Here is a 19,309-nt window from a genome sequence, read left to right as displayed (position 1 = left end):
GTATCACTAGATAATTTGGCACCACATATCTTCCAAACAACCTTCTTAACATCTATTAGCATTGATCCCGAGCCGGAATGTCCTCCCGACACCAAACATTCTTCTTTGTGAAGCCGTCATCACAATTGTTGGAGGTTTTCTTCAAGTGTAAAGTTATCATGAGAGGTAGCGTTTTGGCTGACACTAGCCTGTGGCGTCGGACCCAATAATTCCACCCAACTCAAAGATTGTTGTGTCTCACTGTTGTCGTATTGGGCTTGTTGCTAAGTGGAGCTAACACATAAATATTACCGTTGTGAAACTCATTGAAGACTCGAACGAGTTTTGTTAGCTAAACTCTTAATTGAGTTGAGATAACTGGAAACAATCATTGTTGTTCTCATTTTGAAAAGATAATTAAATCGTTGCAAGGAGAAGAAAGAACAATTAAATTGACGAAATTTAGAGAGCAAGAGAGCTCGATGAAGTGGGATGTAAGTAAGGATCGATTAATGGTAAAGAACGAGGAGGTTGCTGGCCAATTTACGGAGGAAGTTATTTTTGTCCGGCAATCATTGTATCGATGACCATTCAAATTTTGGCGACTTGGAGCCCCAAAAATTGTAAGTGGTTGGGCCCATGTGTCGGGCCCGTGTGGAATGTGGATCATTGGATTTGGCCCATCGACCTTTGAGGTCGGGGGAAAATGGCAACAGGCCGAGGGCCCAACAGGCCGTGCCTAGTACGGGCCCATTTCAAGTGGGCCTGTCAGTGTGATAGCCCATCCCCAGGCATGCCGAGCCGCGAGGTGCCCATGCCGACAGGGCTCGATGGCCGGCCTAGCTCAGAGCACATATAATTTGGAAAATATTATCTTAAAAAATCATCGTTTAAGTCGCTTACCAAAAATAAATGAGAGAAAAATGTTTTCACCGTGCACAAAATATTTAGACATAAATCATTATTGATAGTTAGAATTTTTTTCAACAATTAATTATATTAAGTGATATAAACAATCATTTTTTTTTTTAAAAAGATTATTTTTCAAATCATCTATTTTCTAGGAAAAAATATTTTTATGTAATGACTAAAAGAAGTTTATCACATTACAACTATATTGCAGTAAATTGATATTTTCATTATATTCTGCAAAAACTTTATGTAAAGTTTGAGAAATATTGAAAGGCACTAGACTTCGCACATGCATGGCTCGGGCTACTTTTATGTCATAAGAAGAAAGTGAGGGGGAAAAGAACAGGGATGGTACGATTCCACATCCGCTCCAGCAAAAAGTGGGATTGAGTGCTCTTGTTTTATTTGTCATTTAGATATGGACGCGTATGATGGTTGCACTAGTCGGAGTTAAGTAACGTGACGTGGATCATTGCTTAGATGGTCTGAAATTTGTCCCTCTCGAACTCGAGAAAATATGGATACACTCGCCTGTCAAGTCAGCAATAGTCCGATAAGATCGTCAGATTTTTCAAAAGTTTCTTTCTCACTCACCTTCCTGTCGATGTCGTTGGCCATCGCCGAGAATGGTGAGTTGATGCTGGTTGAACCCGAGGACCGATTTGAGAAAGTGGGAATAAAGGTCTGGTCCTCTTTTCGAATTCATCATTAAGAAAACAATAATGCTTTTCTTGACCTGGTCACAATCTTCCTCGTCATCGACAGCATCATCATCACCACAGCTGCACTTCCTCGAAGCTCCAGAAAAAACCATAACAACGAATAAAGAACTCTCTACTATGGTCCAAAACAAATCCAAATCGTCTCATGTTTCTAATGATGTGAGGGTGTTTATGAAAAAGAGAAGGTGAGTGAAAAGGAAAAAGCGTGCGAAAAGAGAGATTAGGCGGGGGTGTTTATGGTAGAGAGAAGGAGTTGTGAAAAATTTAAAATGTGAGCCCACTGGATACACGTTGATCAATGAATGGAATGTTTTATTGCTAACTTGGCAATGAAGGCTTTATCTTATGTTTTCCTTGAATTCACGTCCTGTTTGGGGTAATTTGGTAACAAAATTATGAGATGGTGAGGGTGCTCCTCAGGGATGTGGGTTAATCAAGGTTTCCGAAAATTGGCCTGGCCACTATCCAATCACTATCAAAAAAATTATATGACTTTTTTTGAGTTTTCAATTTTGGTTCTTGTCTGGTGCAGAAGAATTTTTATTTAACAAGCATGTTAATGATTTTTACATGATGTTTTTCAAACATGTTTACCTGAGAATAAATAAAGCAATATGTATGAAACGAGTGAATGCCGCACCCGATGGAGAGTCTATTACTCAAGTGCTCAAAGAGCTCCAAGCATCTATCGAATACGCAAAATGCTTATTTTCGATTAATTTTCTTTGATTATACATAACAAAATAATAATTAATATATCAAACTATACAATATTCTTAATTGACTGCTCTCAAGAACACGTATCAATTAAAAAAAAATGACTCTTACTTGAAGGTAGTTGTAATGGCAAGTTAGATTATTTTTAATCGTCTCATGTAGGGTTTTTATGAAAAAGAGAAGGTTAGTGAGAACTTCTCACTACACCGACATTCTCCAAGAATTTTCGTATCGTATCGGACACTTCGATATGTGTCCAACACTCTCCAAGACTCTCCGACACTCAGTCAAGACATATTGAAAAATCTAACACCTAGTCAACTTTCTCGACATTTTCTAACTCAAATTGGAATTCTGACATACAAGTTTCCGACATGTGATTCCAATATCGATGTCAATTTTAAAAATTCAATAAATAAGAGGTCAAAAAATATATATGTGAAAAAATAAAACACAATAATAAAAATAATAAGTTGAAAAAGAAGAAAAACCTAGTCTTCTCTTATTTTTTGATTTCATTCCCGTGATACGCAATTCACCATTTAATTTTTTTTTTCTCCTCTTCCAACATATTTAACATGCGAGTTCATGATATGGATCACTTTTTTTCTCCAAATTTTATGAATTATTGAAATAAAGTTGAATTTGTCAAATTGAAATAATGAATGATATTAAAAAATGGAGGATTAGTGTTATTTATGAATTTGACTCAAATTAATTTGATTGAAATAATAATAAAAATGATAATTTATTATGTATAATATATTTATAACGTGTCTCAATGTATCGGAATTCTCTGTTTTTTTATAAATGACGTACCGGCGTATCGTGTCATGTCATGTGTCGCGTGTTAGTATTGGTGCTACTTAGGATTGAGAAGAAAAAGGTGTGGGAAAAGAGAGATTAGGTGGGGGTGTTTATGGTAGAGAGAAGGTGAGTGAGAAAAGGATTTATGAAAAATTTAAAATGGGAGCCCACCGGGTAGGTATCATGAATGAATTGAATCCTTTATTGCTAACTTGACAATGAAGGCTTTTATCTTATATTTTATCCTTGAATTCACGTCATGTCGTGTCGGGGATAACTTAGTTGTAAAATTATGAAATGGCGAGGGTGCTTCTCAGAGAAGTGGGTTAATCAAGGTTTTTGAAAATTGGCCTCGACACTATCCAGTCGCTATAATAAAAAATTTCATGACTTTTTTCGAGTTTTCAATTTTGGTTCTTGGTTGGTGCAAAATAATTTTTTTTTTAAAAGCACGTTAATGATTTCCGCATGATATTTTTCAAACTTATTTATTTGAGAATAAATAAAGCAATATTTATGAAATGAGTGACCGGTGCACCTGATGGAGAGACTATTACTCGAGTGCTCAAAGAGCCCCAAGCATCTATTGATATGAAAAATGTATGTGTCTCGACATATTAATAAATAAAAAAATTGACTCTCTTACTTGAAGGCGGTTGTAATGACAAGGTAGATTCTTTTTAATTATCTACAAAAAGGATTCATCCCGGTGCATTGAGTTGGAATTAGTAATTATGAGGACGAATTTTGGACTTTTTCTTATTTGAGGCTTAAGTGCATTTTCCACAATTATACATTGTTCCATCATATTATTTTTCAAGACCCTTCATTTTTTAATTTTTTTTAACCAAATCAAAGGGGATTTTATTGTTGAAAATATCTCATCACATAAACCCTAAGGTTGCGTTTGGCAGTTAAGATGAAATTTGAGATAAGATAAAATTTATTATATCATGTGTTTGGTGCCTATTCAAGACAGGATAAAAAGAGATATAGACCAGATAAAATTATCACACATAGGAGGTGGGATAGAGGTGGATAGGATTTATAGTATCCATAATGGAAAATTATTTTTATTGAATGACAGACTTTTTAAAATCAATAAAATTAATCAAAATTATATCTCAATATAATTAATATTAAAATTCTCACATAAGAAATTCAAAATAACAAAATAACAATTTAGTTATTTCAATTTAATCTTATTTTTATTTATATATTCGGATTTAATTATATTTTATAAAATAATTTCAATATTTATATATATTAGGTATTTTAGTATTTTAGGTATGTTAGTACAGTTTACTATTTAATAAAATTTGATTAGAGAACGATAAGAAGGAAAAAAAAAAATTAATTAATAAAATAGAGGAAAATAAAATAAATAAAGCAAATAAAGTAAAGTAAGTAAGAGTAGTGTGAGTAATAATTATTTTTCTTGAAGGAATTTTTTTAAAATTAACAAAATTAAAATTATATCTCGATAAATAATATTTGAATTCTAATATAAGAAATTCAAAATAACAAAAAATAACAATTTAGTTATTTTAATTTAATATTATTTTTACATATTTTTTAATTATATATTTATATTAGTATAGTCCACTATTTAATAAAATTTTATTAGAGAATGACAGGAGGGAAGAAAAAAAGGAAATTAATTAATAAAAGAGAGGAAAAAATAAAATAAAAACCAAATAAAATAAAGTAAGCAAGATTATTGTGAGAGATTTTTATTATCTTCGTTTATAAAAAAAATTGTTCATTTTTACTAATGTATCATTTATACAAAACAATGTATATGATATGATATGAATATATTGACTTTATTACTACAATCACTAAATAGTAGATATGATATATCAAAATCCATTGAATATTATATCCTATTATATCCTATTCTATCATGATTAGAAATTTGGACGATCAAACGTAGCTTAACAAAATTATGGAAATGTAATAACAACATTCATAATATCGTTAGTTAGATTAAAATGGACCGGATACTTTTTTTTTTAGCCTTGTCTTAATTTTTGAAAGAACATAGTGAAATGATTTAACCGTATACATACTCACGAAACGATATTTAATTGAAATTGATATCAAATTCGAAAGAGGCAATTAGCAAAATCCCTCAGCACATGGGCGGATTGATATTACAATAGAAAAAGTTATGGCGTGGTGGAAAAGATGGGTCAAGGTACGACAATAAACAATTCGATTCCTTTATCAAACAAATGAAAAGGAAACGAAACGAAAAGCGTCGGCAAAACAAATGAAAGAAGAAAAGAAAACGAATTTTTTTTTTGGGAGGGGGGGAGGGGGGGGGTAAAGCATGAAAAGAGGAAAAAGGAAAGGACGAGTTGCAAATTCGTTCGAGGTGGCATTAAAAAAGAGACGTCGGTCTAAGTCACTGGCCGGTCTGAGTCACTGGCCGCCACCAATGCCAATGCGGAGTCACGACCGTAATATGTTTTTTTTGTCGGTCTACTTTATTCCTACTCTACACTCACGACCCCACTCCCCGTATTTCCCCGAGAAAGTGGGGAGGTTTCCATTAGGAAGGGTGGTCACCCGAATCCGAGTCACGACCGTATTTTATGAGGTTAAGACCCAATTAATTTCCGTTTAATTCGTGAAAAATAAATTATTTAAAAAATATTTTTTCAATAATAATCATTCATATTGTTTATAAAAATAAATAAATGAAAGAAATTTTTATCGTTTGTGAAAATATTTAGACATAAATTATTGTCCATAAAGAAACATTTTTTATCGAATAATTATTTTTAAATCATTTGTTTCGTAGATTTTTTTTTTTTAAATTGTTCATTTTTTTTGAAACAAACACATCCAATAATAGGTTCACAATTCTTCCACGAATCAGATATTCTAGACTTTCACACATTTAATTTGCTAAAATTGATTGGTCAATGAAAAAGCATCTATGATAAAAGAAAAAAGATGCATGCTTAAAGTTAAGAAAACAAATTCACTAGCTTAAAAAGTGAAAACGTCTTCATGATAAATAATTTCCCATGATTTCCCAAAAAGCAGTTCATTCTATAATGAAATTTTTTCAAAACAAACATGCCATAAGGTTGAGAGCCACCAATTTTGTAAAGATAAATGATTGCATGACAATTTTTAATCTACTATTTAAATAATGGTCTAGTTTGGATCACAAAAATTAAATAACAAAAATTATAAATTATTGTGGGACCCACTATTTTAAGAATCTATGACTCATGACAAATTGTTATTTTCATAATAGTCTAAAGATTATTATGCTAGCAAAACCTTTTTGTAAACTTGCATTTGAAAAAAAGAAAGATTGGAATTTTCAAAAAAATTATTTCAAAAAAATTATCTTTATCATGTTGTTTTGTATCATCTAAATTTATTATCACGCATGGAGTACTACCATTATTATTATTTTATACTGAAATATAATATTATCTTAAGATAAGAAATAGGGAAAAAAAAAACCTTCGTGGTGGCTAATTTACATGGGGATTGGCGACGCAATTATATTTTGGAAAAAAAGACAAAAATAATCCATAAACTTTGGTCTAATATATAATGTAGCGTTTAAATTTTGAATTTGTTTAATGAGATCCATAAAACTTTATCCAAAATGTAATCTCGTCCATGGATTTTTAATGTGTTCAATGTGATCTCTAAAAATATAGAATGTTATTACTAAACTTAAATTGATAGAAAAATAGTAATGAATATTTTTATATAGTTTAAATATCATATCGCATGTTGAACTAAAACTTATAGATTATTTGCGTTACTAACATTTATAATTTCGCTAGGGACAAACAATTCCGTGATCAAGTTGACTTCTTTCTTGCCGACTAGGGGTGTCAAAAAAACCCGACCCGAACACAACTTAAACACGAAATAAGTATAACACATATTTCGGGTCTTGATACTATTTAAGTGACAGATATAAAACAAGCAAAGAAATATGTTTAGGATTGGATAGGGTTGGAACATTGTTTGACCCGGAACACATTAACTCCAAATTCCAAACAAGCCAACGTTGACTTCATTGCCTAATACGTACCAACTGCGTCGCATCGGGTACTCCTCGCCCCTCGGCCCGAGCCATCTGCCTTGCGTTCTTGTTGACTTTTCTTGTTTCCACACATGGAATTTCATCTCCTCAAGATCCAGAAAAAAAAAAAAATCGAGAAACAAACAAACAAAAAACAAAACGAGGCTAAAAAGTATAAAATGTTTTAATTGTGAAAAAAGAAATCAATAATTTTACTGTATATCTTCCCACGTTTTTTTTTTATAAGGATTTCGCCTTGAATATATCAAATTACAAAATATAGGAAGATTTAATAAATCTGGGTTAAACACAAATTTATCAAACCCACTTTTATTCATGTGCACGAAATTAACGATTTCAATTAATTAAACCGGTATTTTTTTTTCACTTGTTTCGAGAGCATATAAGTCCACTTGATCTCAATCAATGCCGGAGGTATCTACATGATGGAACGGCTCTGAAATGTTTATCAGATTACAATTGCATTACTATAAATAGACACTTCCATCCTAAATTTCTTGATCAAAATTCCTGCACAGAGCTTGAGAAATATTGCAAGGTGCTAGACTTGGCACCTGCATGGCACGGGGCTATCTTTATGGTATGAAACGAAAGTACAAAAGACAAAAACAAGAAAAAAAGATCGTGTTAATGGGTGTTTCATGATATTTTATATCAGGCATGTTTATTTCGGAATAAATAACTTGATGGGTATGGCCGCATGGGACGGGTTGACTATCACATTCGATGGAGGCTAAGCAAGTGCTCAAAAAGTTCGGTGCACCTGTCGATAAAAAAATGCTTAATTTAAAATATTTCGCTTTATTCCACTTCCTCACAACAAAGGAATTCCCGATATATTAAACTCTGCAATATCCTTAGTCAATTGCTTAGTAGGCCCATGGAGGAGACGTGTTAATAAAATTCAACAAAATAATTGACTTTCTTACTTGACGGCGGCTATAATGATAAACTAATTTCTTTTTGACTATCAACTATAGCTAGATTCAAACCGTCGCATCGAATTGGAATGAATAATTACGAGGACAAGTTTTCTAAATTTTTCTTTATTATGTGAGGCCAAAGTTCGAGTTTCCACGATTATTTATTATTTTCAAAAAAATTAAATTCGGAAACTCTTTTTTTGGGTTTAAACTAAATTGCAAGCAACTTTGATATTGAAAATATGATGTTGGATGAAACCCTAATTACATTGTATTGGATGATTAATATGTAATAAAATTGAAACGGATCGGTATTTGTTAGTCTGCCTTACTTTTTCCGAGAAACAAAAAGTAATAATTTCATTCTTATATTATAAAATATTTCATTCAAATCAAAATCAAAATAGAAAGAGGCGATAAAGAAATTACAATGGAACAACACACGATGTTTTTTCTATCGAACAAGTGAAAAGAAAGTAAAGCTTTAGCAAAACAAATGAATAGAAAAAGAAAAAGAACACTCTTTTTGAGTAAAGAATATAAAGAAAGGGAAAGTTGCATATTCGTCGGAGCTGTCTTTCAAAATGGACACGTCGGTCCGATTTGCTGGCCCGCAGGAAAAGCTGGACTATCTAAAATATTTTATCTTCCTCGCGTTACGGCAATAATTATATTTAAAACCGAAGTATTTATTAATCACATTCTATCAATACGGGTCTTAAAGAGGACACTCCTGACTAGGTTCCATTTTTGGGCATTTTCAAGTTACGATAATTTGTCGTCATCTCAATTAATTATTGCTTTTTTCGCGGACGAAAGATAAGATAATATTCTGAAATAAAGGATTAAAAAAATTTACAGCACTTGACGTGTAATAATTAAAGCAATGTTTCCCTGCCGACTTCAATACCTACCAACCGCGTCGAGTCCGGTTCACCGCGCCGCCTCCCTCGCTGTCCGAGTCATTTGCCTTAAGTTTCTGTTGACTTTTCCTGGTTCTGCAAATGGAAATCTCATCCCCCTCGATATCTATAAAATAAAATAAAAAATTAATATCACAATAAATCTTGAACTACAAGTCATTATAACACAAATATCACGATTTTTTTAAAATTTGAGTACTTCAATGCTTTCTATGTCATAAAAAATCTCAAATTTATATTAACATAACTGAAATAGATGACTTTTGTGGCATTTTCATGGAAAAATAAATTGAGGCCTCCGTTTCAAAATTTCGATCAAAAAATTATTAAATGCTATAACCATGAAAAAAGATAAATAATTTTATCATTATATATATTTTATGATTTTTAAGTATTTCGCATTATCTGAACAAAAGAGAGAGATTAATAAAACAAGGTTAAACGTTAATCCAACCGCTGGTCCGCGTTCAGTTTGTGTGGTCCACGTACACGAAACCTAGTTTCTATTTCTCTCTTTTTTCTTTTCGCACGTTCCGAGAGTACATGAGCCCCGCTCGATCTCGATCCCTTGCAGCAAGCGACACGCTTGATCGGACGGCTGAGACGGAGCCGCGGCGCGGCGCTCGCGCGTCGCCGAAATTAACCGTTCGAGGGCGAAGAAGGAAGATTATCTCTAGGCACAGTTCAAAACTGACCCTCGGTTGGGATTGGGAAGAGAGCTATAAATGCGACGGAGGCCGCTCGATGCGCTGACCAGGTGCACCGAAGCTAACAGCAGCGAGCGCGTCGCGACCGAGGGAAGTGGATCTAGCTAGCGAGGAGCGCGCGGCCGCGGCGACCGAGTCCCGATCGAACGGAGCGGGGAGCCCCACGTAAGCCGCCCCCTCGGGAATGGACGGACGACACTAGGCGGAGACGGCAGAAGGTTGGTGGGGGAGGGAGGGAGGGAGAGAGTTTTCCGCCGGAGCATTTCGTCGAGCACCTCGGCGACGGAGCCGCGGAGAATAAAAAATGTGGAGGAGATGGTTGGGCTGTAACCATCAGCTGAGGCTGAGCGCCTTGGGCCCGGCGGCGGCGGCGGCGGCGGCGGCGGCGGCGTCCGGGCCCAGCTACGGCGGGGGCCACCGCGTTTGCTCCGCCGTACCGCCGCCGACGACGGCGGCGGTTTTCCGCCTGTTGAGCAGGGCGCTGTGCGCCGAGTCGGCGGGGAACGGAGGGGCTTCGCCGCCGCCGCCGCCGCCGCCGCCTTCTTCGGCTGGGGAGGGGGATCCCATATCGTTCGCGGAGGCTAAGAGGTTGATGCGGCTGGTGAACGTGGAGGCGCTGAAGAAGAACCTGGGGACGGAGGATAAGGAGGTGATCTTGTACCGGGAGCTGCTCGAGGCCTGCCAGAGCATCGGGCTCGCCAAGACCCCCGAGGAGGCCGTCGCCTTCGCCGAGGTCCTCGACCAAGCCGGGGTCGTCCTTCTCTTCCGGGACAAGGTTTATCTTCACCCCGATAAGGTATAACCTCCATCTTAGAGATTCGTATTCCGGTCCGGTGTCCTAGCTACTCTGGATATCGTTAACTTGCTGTTGCTGCATCTAAGCTGCTCCGCTTGCAATACCTGCGATGCCAAAATGTTGCTCTTTGACTGGTATAACAGAGCCCCATCATTCCATTCCGGGCTCTGCCATGGTGATCTCAAGAATATATCCTGAACGTTTCAAGCTTCCTTGTCTGGTCTTATATAATGTGCATAGGACGGACCACCTCTCTGGGTTTTCAAATCTTTTGAGTATGTCGGAATGCACTTTCGAAACCCACTTATTAGTTAAGCACTCAATCAAAGCTTGGGGTATGAATTCAAGTCTCGGGTATTGCTTCTCCCGATCGTTTTGACTGATGGAAATCCTGAACTCCCGTCTCCGGTTTTTTTTTTCGAGTATCCTGATTCCTTTGTGTTTATGATCCTCTTAAAGCAACTTCACTCATCTTGTCGTCTGTTATCAATGGTTTTTTTTTCCTCTTATGTATACCAATTGCTATATCTGTCCACATGTTCAGCAAGTGTGACAATGCTTGCCTCTTATTGGGAAAGTAAAGAAAATTGGACAGTTAAAGCATGTGGCTTAGGTAGTAAATGCATACGAAAGCTTGTACAGATGACTTGTGTCGCCCTTATATAATTAGAACAATCAAAAACTACTCGATCAGGCTCACGAGTTGAGGGTCTACAGGCTGAAGTTTGACTTGAAAAGCTACCTGAGCTCAACTAAAACATGAAAAAGCGTTGAGCCAAATTCAAGTGCAACTATAGTTAAACTCGAGTGGCTCGAGAGTAGCTTGATGTGATTGCACCCCTATCCATAACAAAGAACATGGATCTTCCCTATTGGGGAAGGGAGGAGGGAGAGGGAGATCCATATCTAGATTTCTTTGGCATTTTGCATTTAACTACAATAATCCAATAATAAGAGTAAAGGAAAAGATCTAACATCTTTACTTATGCCAAACCTTAGTAGATGGAGAAAATTGTGTATAGGTATGTTGACAGAACTGTGTTGAGGGTTTTCCTTCTTCAATTTTGCCATTACCATTTTACTCCTTGGCATGCATTCGCTAATATATACTTTGACTTGCTATGAGAAACAATCCTCATGCTTGCCAGTGGAAACTTGATTTGAATGTAAAAATTAGTGAAGACTGCATACTATCTAGTTTGTTCATTGTTTACTAAAAAACGAGGGGAATAGTTCAATGAATAGCCTGAGCAGCATATAATCTCTCGAGGACCATAATGGCTGGATTTATTTGCTTGGCATATTCACAATATTCTTAGTTGAAGAGGTGTACTAAGCCTTATTCAATTTGAACTCTGTGATGCATCCATACCATTTTAAGAAGCCACTGATACACCATTGAAATTCAGTCAATCCAGAGATTGCCTATAAATCATAGATTTAATCAATTTAGGCTACATTTTGTTGGTAGATCTGATCTTTGTAGCAGAACTTTCTCTTTGCATATCCATCTTCAAAGATAATTTTGCACTCAGATTTGGTGGTGTATATATGGCTTATACATGCAGATTTACTTTTAAGTGTCCATTTGTTCGGATGCTTTATGTGGCGCTGAATATTGAACCTTTCACTTCCTCTTTGCCCCTGGATCTCTCTACCCTCTGATTCAATGTTGTTGAAAATTAATCCACCCGTATTTCATTGTTTGCATGAACCAGGTAGTGGATCTGGTAAGAAGAGCTGTGCCCATTGCTCTAATGCCTGACGACGACCCCTCGAGGGATGAGCTGAAGAAACTTCAGGCGAAAAAGGAAGAAATCGATCTCTTGGCACACAAGCAAGTCCGCCGCATCCTGTGGACAGGGCTGGGTTTGTCTGTGTTTCAGGTCGGGCTTTTCTTTCGGCTAACGTTTTGGGAGTTCTCCTGGGATGTCATGGAACCTATTGCATTTTTCACTACAACCACTAGCATAGTACTAGGCTATGCATATTTCCTCTTCACGTCCAGAGACCCTACTTACCAAGACCTAATGAAGAGGCTTTACCTCAGACGGCAAAAGAAGCTGTTCAAAAAATACAGTTTCGACGTCGATAGATTCGTGGAATTGCAGAAGAAGTGCAGATCGCCTCTCGACGCCAGCACCTCCATTAAGAACCGTGTAGGCGTGGATCTGGACTTGGAAGATGCCTTGCGCTGAAAGGTTTTTGTTTTCAGCCAAGGCCTCGCGTTAAAAGTTAAGGTTCTCTTTTTTGGGTACTAACATGCTTTGAATTTCTCAGCTGTAAAACTTCACTTTTCCGGCTCATCCTGCTGGTATTCATAAAGAAACAAAAAAATATATATCCAGTTAGGAAGGTTAGGAAGCATTGATAAGGCAAGACGATTGCTAAATGTTCTCTTATTTTATCGCAAATCGTCCCACGACCTCAAGTGATGCACCTGCCGTGTCCAGGAATGTCCCTGTCGAGCCGATGCTTTTGGCTCGTCCTAATTCCCACGTGCCCTGATTCAATCCTGTACTTGTTCTGTTCTGTGACCCGAGTAATTGCGATCCCCATCTGGTTCAAGGAGAGACGGAACAAAAGGTTTTGTACTAGTAAAGGGCAAAACAAGAAAGAATCAAGTAAAACACGAAGATGGGAGCGAAAGCATCATTAGGAGATTGGCAATTTCCGTATTTCCGTACCATATCAATCCACGAGCCTAAAAAACTTGTTGCCATAAAGTGCCTCCAAAAGCACATGGGAATACATTAATCATGCTGTCGATTAAATGATGTGTGCATAGTCAAATACACATGGTTACTCATAGTCGGAATGACTTGTGATCACTTGTGGCGATAACTCCCGCTTTGATAAGTATTATATGTTGTTATAATGATGTGATAAGTATACAGAAGGTAGAACTGTCAAACAGGTGAATTTGGGCAAAATTAGGCCCATCCAAATAAATCCACGCAAATTGTTTTGATACATTTGTATATAATACAAATCTAGTAATCAATAAAGAACAAAAAATAAGAAAATAAGCACAAAATTGAGTAATAAAGAACCAAAAAAGAGTTATAGAGGTGGGTTGAGTTTAAATAAGTTGGAAACCTATTTATGACTTATTTAATACTTTTTAAATTTATTTATGATTTATTTACTTAGCATAATTAACATATTTATGACTAATTTAATATACATATGACTTAAGAAATAGGTAAAATGACATGTTCTATGGTCTAATTGAAAATTCTAAAGTTTGTCCAAAAGTATAATTGAGTATTATAATTTTTAAAACATGCAATTGAGTCTTAAAAATTTATCATAAAAGTGCAATTAAGATTTAAAATTTTTCAAAAGATATAATCAAATTCTTAACACTATTAGTATTTTTTATTTTGTTAAGTTGGATAGAAATAATTAAATGAATTTGATAAATTTTATAACTATTGCAACTTAATTTTATACTCACTCTTAGCATGTTTAAATGGCCTCGAAAGCAAATACAAGATCATAAAAAATGGCCTCGAGCCAAGATCATAAAACCTCGAGCCCGTACATCTCGGTGTCGTTGACTTAATTTTGACCGAATTAAAATCACTTGCGACGGGACGAGACATTGCGCTGCGACTCAACAAGACCGAGCAGTCCTTACGGCGGTTAGTCCCGATCTCCGGCCGTACCTTTCTTCGCCACTTCTCTCCGTCGCCGTCGCCGTCGCGGGAAGAGAGAGGATGGAAGCGGTGGCGGAGGGGCTGTGGGGGCTGGCCGACTACGCGGAGCGGAGAGGGGAGGTGGGGAAGGCGGTGAAGTGCCTGGAGGCGGTGGTGCAGGGGCCGACCTCCCTCCTCCCGATGGTGGAGGTGAAGACCCGCCTCCGCATCGCCACCCTCCTCCTCCGCCACTCCCACAGCGTCACCGCCGCCAAGTCCCACCTCGAGCGCTCCCACCTCCTCCTCAACTCCATCCCTTCCTCCTTCGACCTCAAGTTCCGCTGCTCCAGCCTCCTCAGCCACTGCTACCACCTCATCGGCGCCATCGCCTCCCAGAAGAACATCCTCCACCGCGCCCTCGACCTCGCCTCCTCCTCCCCGCCGCCTCCTCCGACCCGTATTTCCCTCTCTCTCTCCTCTTTTTTTTTTTTTTTTTTTACTTCAGTTTTCGAGGGTTTGATTTCGGGCGGTTTCTCAGTTCTCAAGTCGTTATCGGTCATTTCTTTGTTTCTCTGGAAGGATTGCCGTGAAGCTCTGGTCCTGCAACTTCTACGCCCAGCTCGCCAACGCTCTCATCATTGAAGGGGACTTTCGTAATTCGGTGTCCTCCTTGGATAGCGGGTTCCGGTTCGCCGCCGAATTGGGTTACCCGGAGCTAGAGGTTGTTTTTTGTTTTTTGCATTCGCTCACCGATTCCGGATTTAGATATGTCGGTGAATCTCTATCGCATAGCTTGGATTGATTTCGCTAGTCGCTGTTTAATAGCTTGCCGATGTTCGAGTATCCGAGGAGTGCTTAATATCGCTGGCAATCTGAATGGCCTAGCATGTCCTCGAATCTTTTCATGCATTGTATTAGGGAAGATATGCAGCGTTGGCTTTACTTGAGTTTTACATTCGGATGAGTTCGAGGGACATGGTCTTTGCATTGTTCTGACTCCTTGTTTTATGTATGATGGATCAGATGTTCTTTGCGACGTCTATTCTGCACGTGCACCTGATGCAATGGGAGGATGAGAGCACTGTAGAAAGAGCTGTTAATAACTGCGACAGGGCCTGGGCCTCCATTCCACTGGATAGAGTAAGTTTGGGTTTGCATCCATAGGATGGATAATGCCATTTTTATCTTCGGTATGCACATAAAGCAACTTCCAACATATGGTTTTGATTCGCTATCTGTTTCTGATACTAAGCATTCTTGAATTCTCATTAAATTTGGTTCTTTATTCTATTCTATAATGCCAAACTCCAATAGCAAAAAGGCTGCCTTGGTTTACTGTTTTACAACGAGCTGCTGCACATCTTCTATTGTCTTCGGACTTGTGACTACAAGGGTGTCGCAGAGCATGTCGAAAGATTGGATAATGCTATGAAGGCTGATTCGGAAAAGTCGCAGAGTATACGAGGGCTGACAAGAGAACTCGATGCTTTGGATCAACGTCTCTCCCAGCCTGATCTGCACTCAAGGGATAAATCAGTGTTGTCTAAAAAACAAGCACAGCTTCAAGAGCAGCTGAAAAGCATGACTTTCGGAAATTTACCTGGGCCTCTGGAACCAGATCAATATGTAAATATAAAGCAGCTGTGGGGAGATAAGCTGGAGCTGGCCCCTCCTCCCATGAATGGGGAATGGCTTCCTAGAAATGCTGTGTATGCACTTGTTGATCTTATGGTGGTAGTTTCTGGACGTCCAAAAGGACTGTTCAAAGAATGCAGCAAGAGAATCGAATCTGGCATGCTTATTGTCCAGGGTCAGTGCTTCTTGAGACAATTCCTTCCATTTGTGTTAGCAAGATCAGCATATTGAATACTAAACTTGCATGATTCTTTCATCTTACTTTTCATTTACATTTGTCTGCTCTGAGAAAGCACATGAGTTCAAATAATCTGAATCATGTAATTTTCACAGATGAGCTGGTAAAGCTAGGCATAACTGACAGTGTGAAAGGTAAGCTCCTGCTTGAACACCAGAAAAGCTGGGCACTGTTTCTTTGCATGAAGCTAAATGGTCTTCCTGCTTCAAAATTTCTTTTTGGCAGAGGTGGATTTGCAACATTCTGCTATCTGGATGGCTGGTGTATATTTAATGCTACTGATGCAATTTCTTGAAAACAAGGTGGCTGTGGATCTCACGCGATCTGAATTTGTTGAAGCGCAAGAGGTTGGTGGCTCACCTTCAGAATTATGTGGAATTTGAAAGAATAAAAGAAATGGTTTTTCTGTAGGAAGTGAAAATAAACTAGTTCCTAGATCGATAGCCTTTACTTTTTTTTTTTTCTTTTTTGGTCAAGTCCATACTTGGCCTTTCATAGAACATCTTTTACACTGTGTACATAAATTAAGTCCATGGAATTACTCAGGAATGGGGTTCGAGTATAAATAGACAATACGGGCCAAATAATGGATTTGGCAGCATCTGTGGTTCTTTGAGATTTGAATCTGGCATTGCTCTTTGTAAGCCCCATCTTTATAAAGAAATTTGATGACTGGAAGCTTGGTTCTTTTTGCTCCTTTTCATTTCTTTATTAAGCTAAGATCACATGGCTTGGTGAAAACAGGCTTATTTCGACTCTCTGCAAGAAGTAAAGTTCTTTTATATAATCTCATTATGGAGCTATTGATAATTCTCTATCGAAACTTTCAGCAAATTTCCTTATCAGGCTATTTGGCTGTCCAATGGATCTACTGCTTGATCTGCACTTGAGGGATAGAACAGCATTGTCTAAAAATTATTGTAAAAATGAGGGAGAGGGAGAGAGTTCTTGGTTCTTTGTTTCTTTTTATTTATGATCACTAAAAATGTTATCTCACAAGCTAAGAAAAACGGAGACTAACATCTATACTTGCAGGCTTTGGTGCAAATGAAGAAGTGGTTTATGCGCTTTCCAACTATCTTACAGGCTTGTGAGAGCGTGATTGAAATGCTTAGGGGGCAATACGCCCATTCAGTTGGCTGTTATAGTGAAGCTACTTTTCATTACATTGAAGCAGCAAAGGTTTGTCATCTGAACTAACCCAAGTAACAGACTCTAGCAAAAGTTGAGATTATTATGATCTTGAAAAATTGCTGGGGAATTTCTCACTCAATAACTAAAATGCTTGTTTACCTACACCAAATTTTGAGCTAACTAAACTGATGATAAACTTTCAGATAACTGAAAGCAAATCAATGCAAGCGATGTGTCAGATTTATGCAGCTGTCTCTTACATTTGCATTGGCGATGCTGATTCCTCTGCACAGGTAAATAATGAGGTTGCTGAGATTTTGGCTTTTGTCATGTCATGATGCTCCTGATGGATTAGATTCTAATACGTTATTGTTTTCATCCAGGCACTCGACTTAATTGGGCCTGTTTACAGAATGATAGATTCTTTCACTGGAGTTCGTGAGAAAACCTGTGTCCTGTTTGCTTATGGTCTTCTATTGATGAGGCAGCATGATTTACAAGAAGCTAGGTAAATCTCTTGTATCCTTGAGATTTCTTTCCCAGGTTAGGGTAGCATGCTTATTGATGCAACTTTGGAGGGAAACTAATGCATTTAAGAGAAAGGAAACCAAGAAATTTTCTCTGTGGATTGAAATGGATATAATTGCTGACTTTGATATGTTCCTGTTACAATCACTTACCATTGAGATCTTTATTAATATTTTACATGATTGATTGTATTATATCTAAAACTGTAAAGGAGCCATTGCCATTCTGTCTACCTCAGATTGTCGAATGCAATTATGAAAGTATCTGGGGCAACTAATCAAAATGCAGAAAATATGTTTATTCCTTCCCCATCGGTGAAGTAAATTGGTTTCTTCGGTTCAGGAATCGGCTAGCGAGAGGATTGCAGTTGACACATTCTCACTTGGGGAATCTTCAACTTGTTGCGCAGTATTTGACAATTCTAGGTAGTCTAGCACTTGCCTTGCATGACACTGCACAAGCCAGAGAGATCTTGAGATCTTCTCTTACATTGGCGAAGAAACTTACTGATATTCCCACTCAGATTTGGGTATTATCTGTATTAACAGGTATATCCTTTATCCCATTCTAATTTACACAGCCTGAATTTGTTTTCTTTTTGGTTATTCTTATACTTTCTACATGACCTTTTGTTGCCTAGCATGGTTCCCTGGTAGTTACCTTTAAGACACTGCTATTCTTGAGATCAAACGTAGAGCAATGCTGATGCTGGATGGAAGGCGTGCATGTCTCACCAGTCATCAATAATTGGAAGCAATTTTACCTTTCATAGGCTTTGGCATAGTTTAAACTCCCTGCATTATTGCTTTGAAGTCCTTGCTGTTTTTTAGTCTGGCAAAAGGGGGCAAAGACAAGAGGGATCTAATTGCTTTTTTGTGTGCACTATATTTGAGTCCAGCTTTATATCAAGAATTAGGGGAGAGAGGAAATGAGATGGAGAATGCTGAATATCAAAGAAAGAAGGTTGAAGATCTGCAGAAGAGACTTGCTGATGCTCACTCATCTATTCACCACATTGAATTAGTAAGATCATCTCTCTTATGCATTTGTACTTAAGTCCTGTCGTGATGAGCACAGGGATGAGACTGGCAGTTAACTTGTAGGATTGAAACTAATTATCATCTTTGCTTATGCCAAACAGATTGACAAAGCGAAACTTGAACTTCAAAATTATCATGAACTTGATGTCAAGCGTGCTCTAGGCTCTTCCATGGGAGTAAATCTTGATATCCCTGAATCTGTTGGTTTGTCTACGCCATTACCGACTTCATCATCAAGGCTAGTGGATTTGGACACTGGGAGACGTGGGAAGAGAAAACTTTAGAACACGATTTGTATATTCTTTCCTTCCGGAATAGATCAGTAGAATCGAATATGTGATAACGTGTGTATTATAAACTGTGCAATCAAAAATTCATTCCTAACTAGTTCTCCTTTTAGCAATGTTTCCTGTGTCTTGATTATGTGACTTCCTTCGTGCCTTCATTCATTATTAAGTAACCCTTTACTGTTCGTCTGTATCATGGGGTGTTCTTCCTCTATCCTCTGAAAGGATGCACA

The 19,309-nt window shown here is 37.6% G+C and overlaps 2 protein-coding genes across 2 annotated transcripts; both read left to right on the top strand.

Annotated features, from left to right (window-relative positions):
• The first annotated feature begins 9,728 nt into the window (after positions 1–9,728).
• LOC104423813 (calcium uniporter protein 6, mitochondrial) lies at positions 9,729–12,952 on the top strand. The gene is made up of 3 exons (XM_039303143.1): positions 9,729–10,135; positions 10,310–10,573; positions 12,292–12,952. The coding sequence occupies exons 1-3, from the start codon at positions 10,082–10,084 to the stop codon at positions 12,769–12,771; spliced, it is 798 nt and encodes a 265-aa protein (XP_039159077.1). The 5' UTR covers positions 9,729–10,081; the 3' UTR covers positions 12,772–12,952.
• Positions 12,953–14,158: 1,206 nt separating this feature from the next.
• LOC104422341 (sister chromatid cohesion protein SCC4) lies at positions 14,159–19,269 on the top strand. The gene is made up of 12 exons (XM_039303711.1): positions 14,159–14,657; positions 14,794–14,935; positions 15,238–15,354; positions 15,529–16,024; positions 16,183–16,221; positions 16,313–16,434; positions 17,123–17,269; positions 17,425–17,514; positions 17,605–17,729; positions 18,092–18,297; positions 18,648–18,772; positions 18,891–19,269. Exons 1-12 carry the CDS (start codon positions 14,296–14,298, stop codon positions 19,071–19,073), a joined length of 2,154 nt encoding a protein of 717 aa, XP_039159645.1. The 5' UTR covers positions 14,159–14,295; the 3' UTR covers positions 19,074–19,269.
• Positions 19,270–19,309: the final 40 nt, after the last annotated feature.

Source organism: Eucalyptus grandis, chromosome 10 (assembly GCF_016545825.1).
Source record: "Eucalyptus grandis isolate ANBG69807.140 chromosome 10, ASM1654582v1, whole genome shotgun sequence".
In the NCBI taxonomy this organism is placed as follows: Eukaryota; Viridiplantae; Streptophyta; class Magnoliopsida; order Myrtales; family Myrtaceae; genus Eucalyptus; species Eucalyptus grandis.
Note: the sequence above shows the minus strand (reverse complement) of the source record. Positions and strands in the feature narration are given on the sequence as shown.

Excerpts from the sequence above, each read along its gene's own strand:
- LOC104423813 (XM_039303143.1), top strand. The coding sequence starts at position 10,082 with ATGTGGAGGAGATGGTTGGGCTGTAACCATCAGCTGAGGCTGAGCGCC. Across the intron at positions 10,136-10,309 it reads TGAGGCTGAGCGCCTTGGGC|CCGCCGCCTTCTTCGGCTGG; the intron begins CCGGCGGCGGCG and ends CCGCCGCCGCCG. Across the intron at positions 10,574-12,291 it reads TTTATCTTCACCCCGATAAG|GTAGTGGATCTGGTAAGAAG; the intron begins GTATAACCTCCA and ends TGCATGAACCAG.
- LOC104422341 (XM_039303711.1), top strand. The coding sequence starts at position 14,296 with ATGGAAGCGGTGGCGGAGGGGCTGTGGGGGCTGGCCGACTACGCGGAG. Across the intron at positions 16,222-16,312 it reads CATAACTGACAGTGTGAAAG|AGGTGGATTTGCAACATTCT; the intron begins GTAAGCTCCTGC and ends TCTTTTTGGCAG. Across the intron at positions 17,515-17,604 it reads ATGCTGATTCCTCTGCACAG|GCACTCGACTTAATTGGGCC; the intron begins GTAAATAATGAG and ends GTTTTCATCCAG.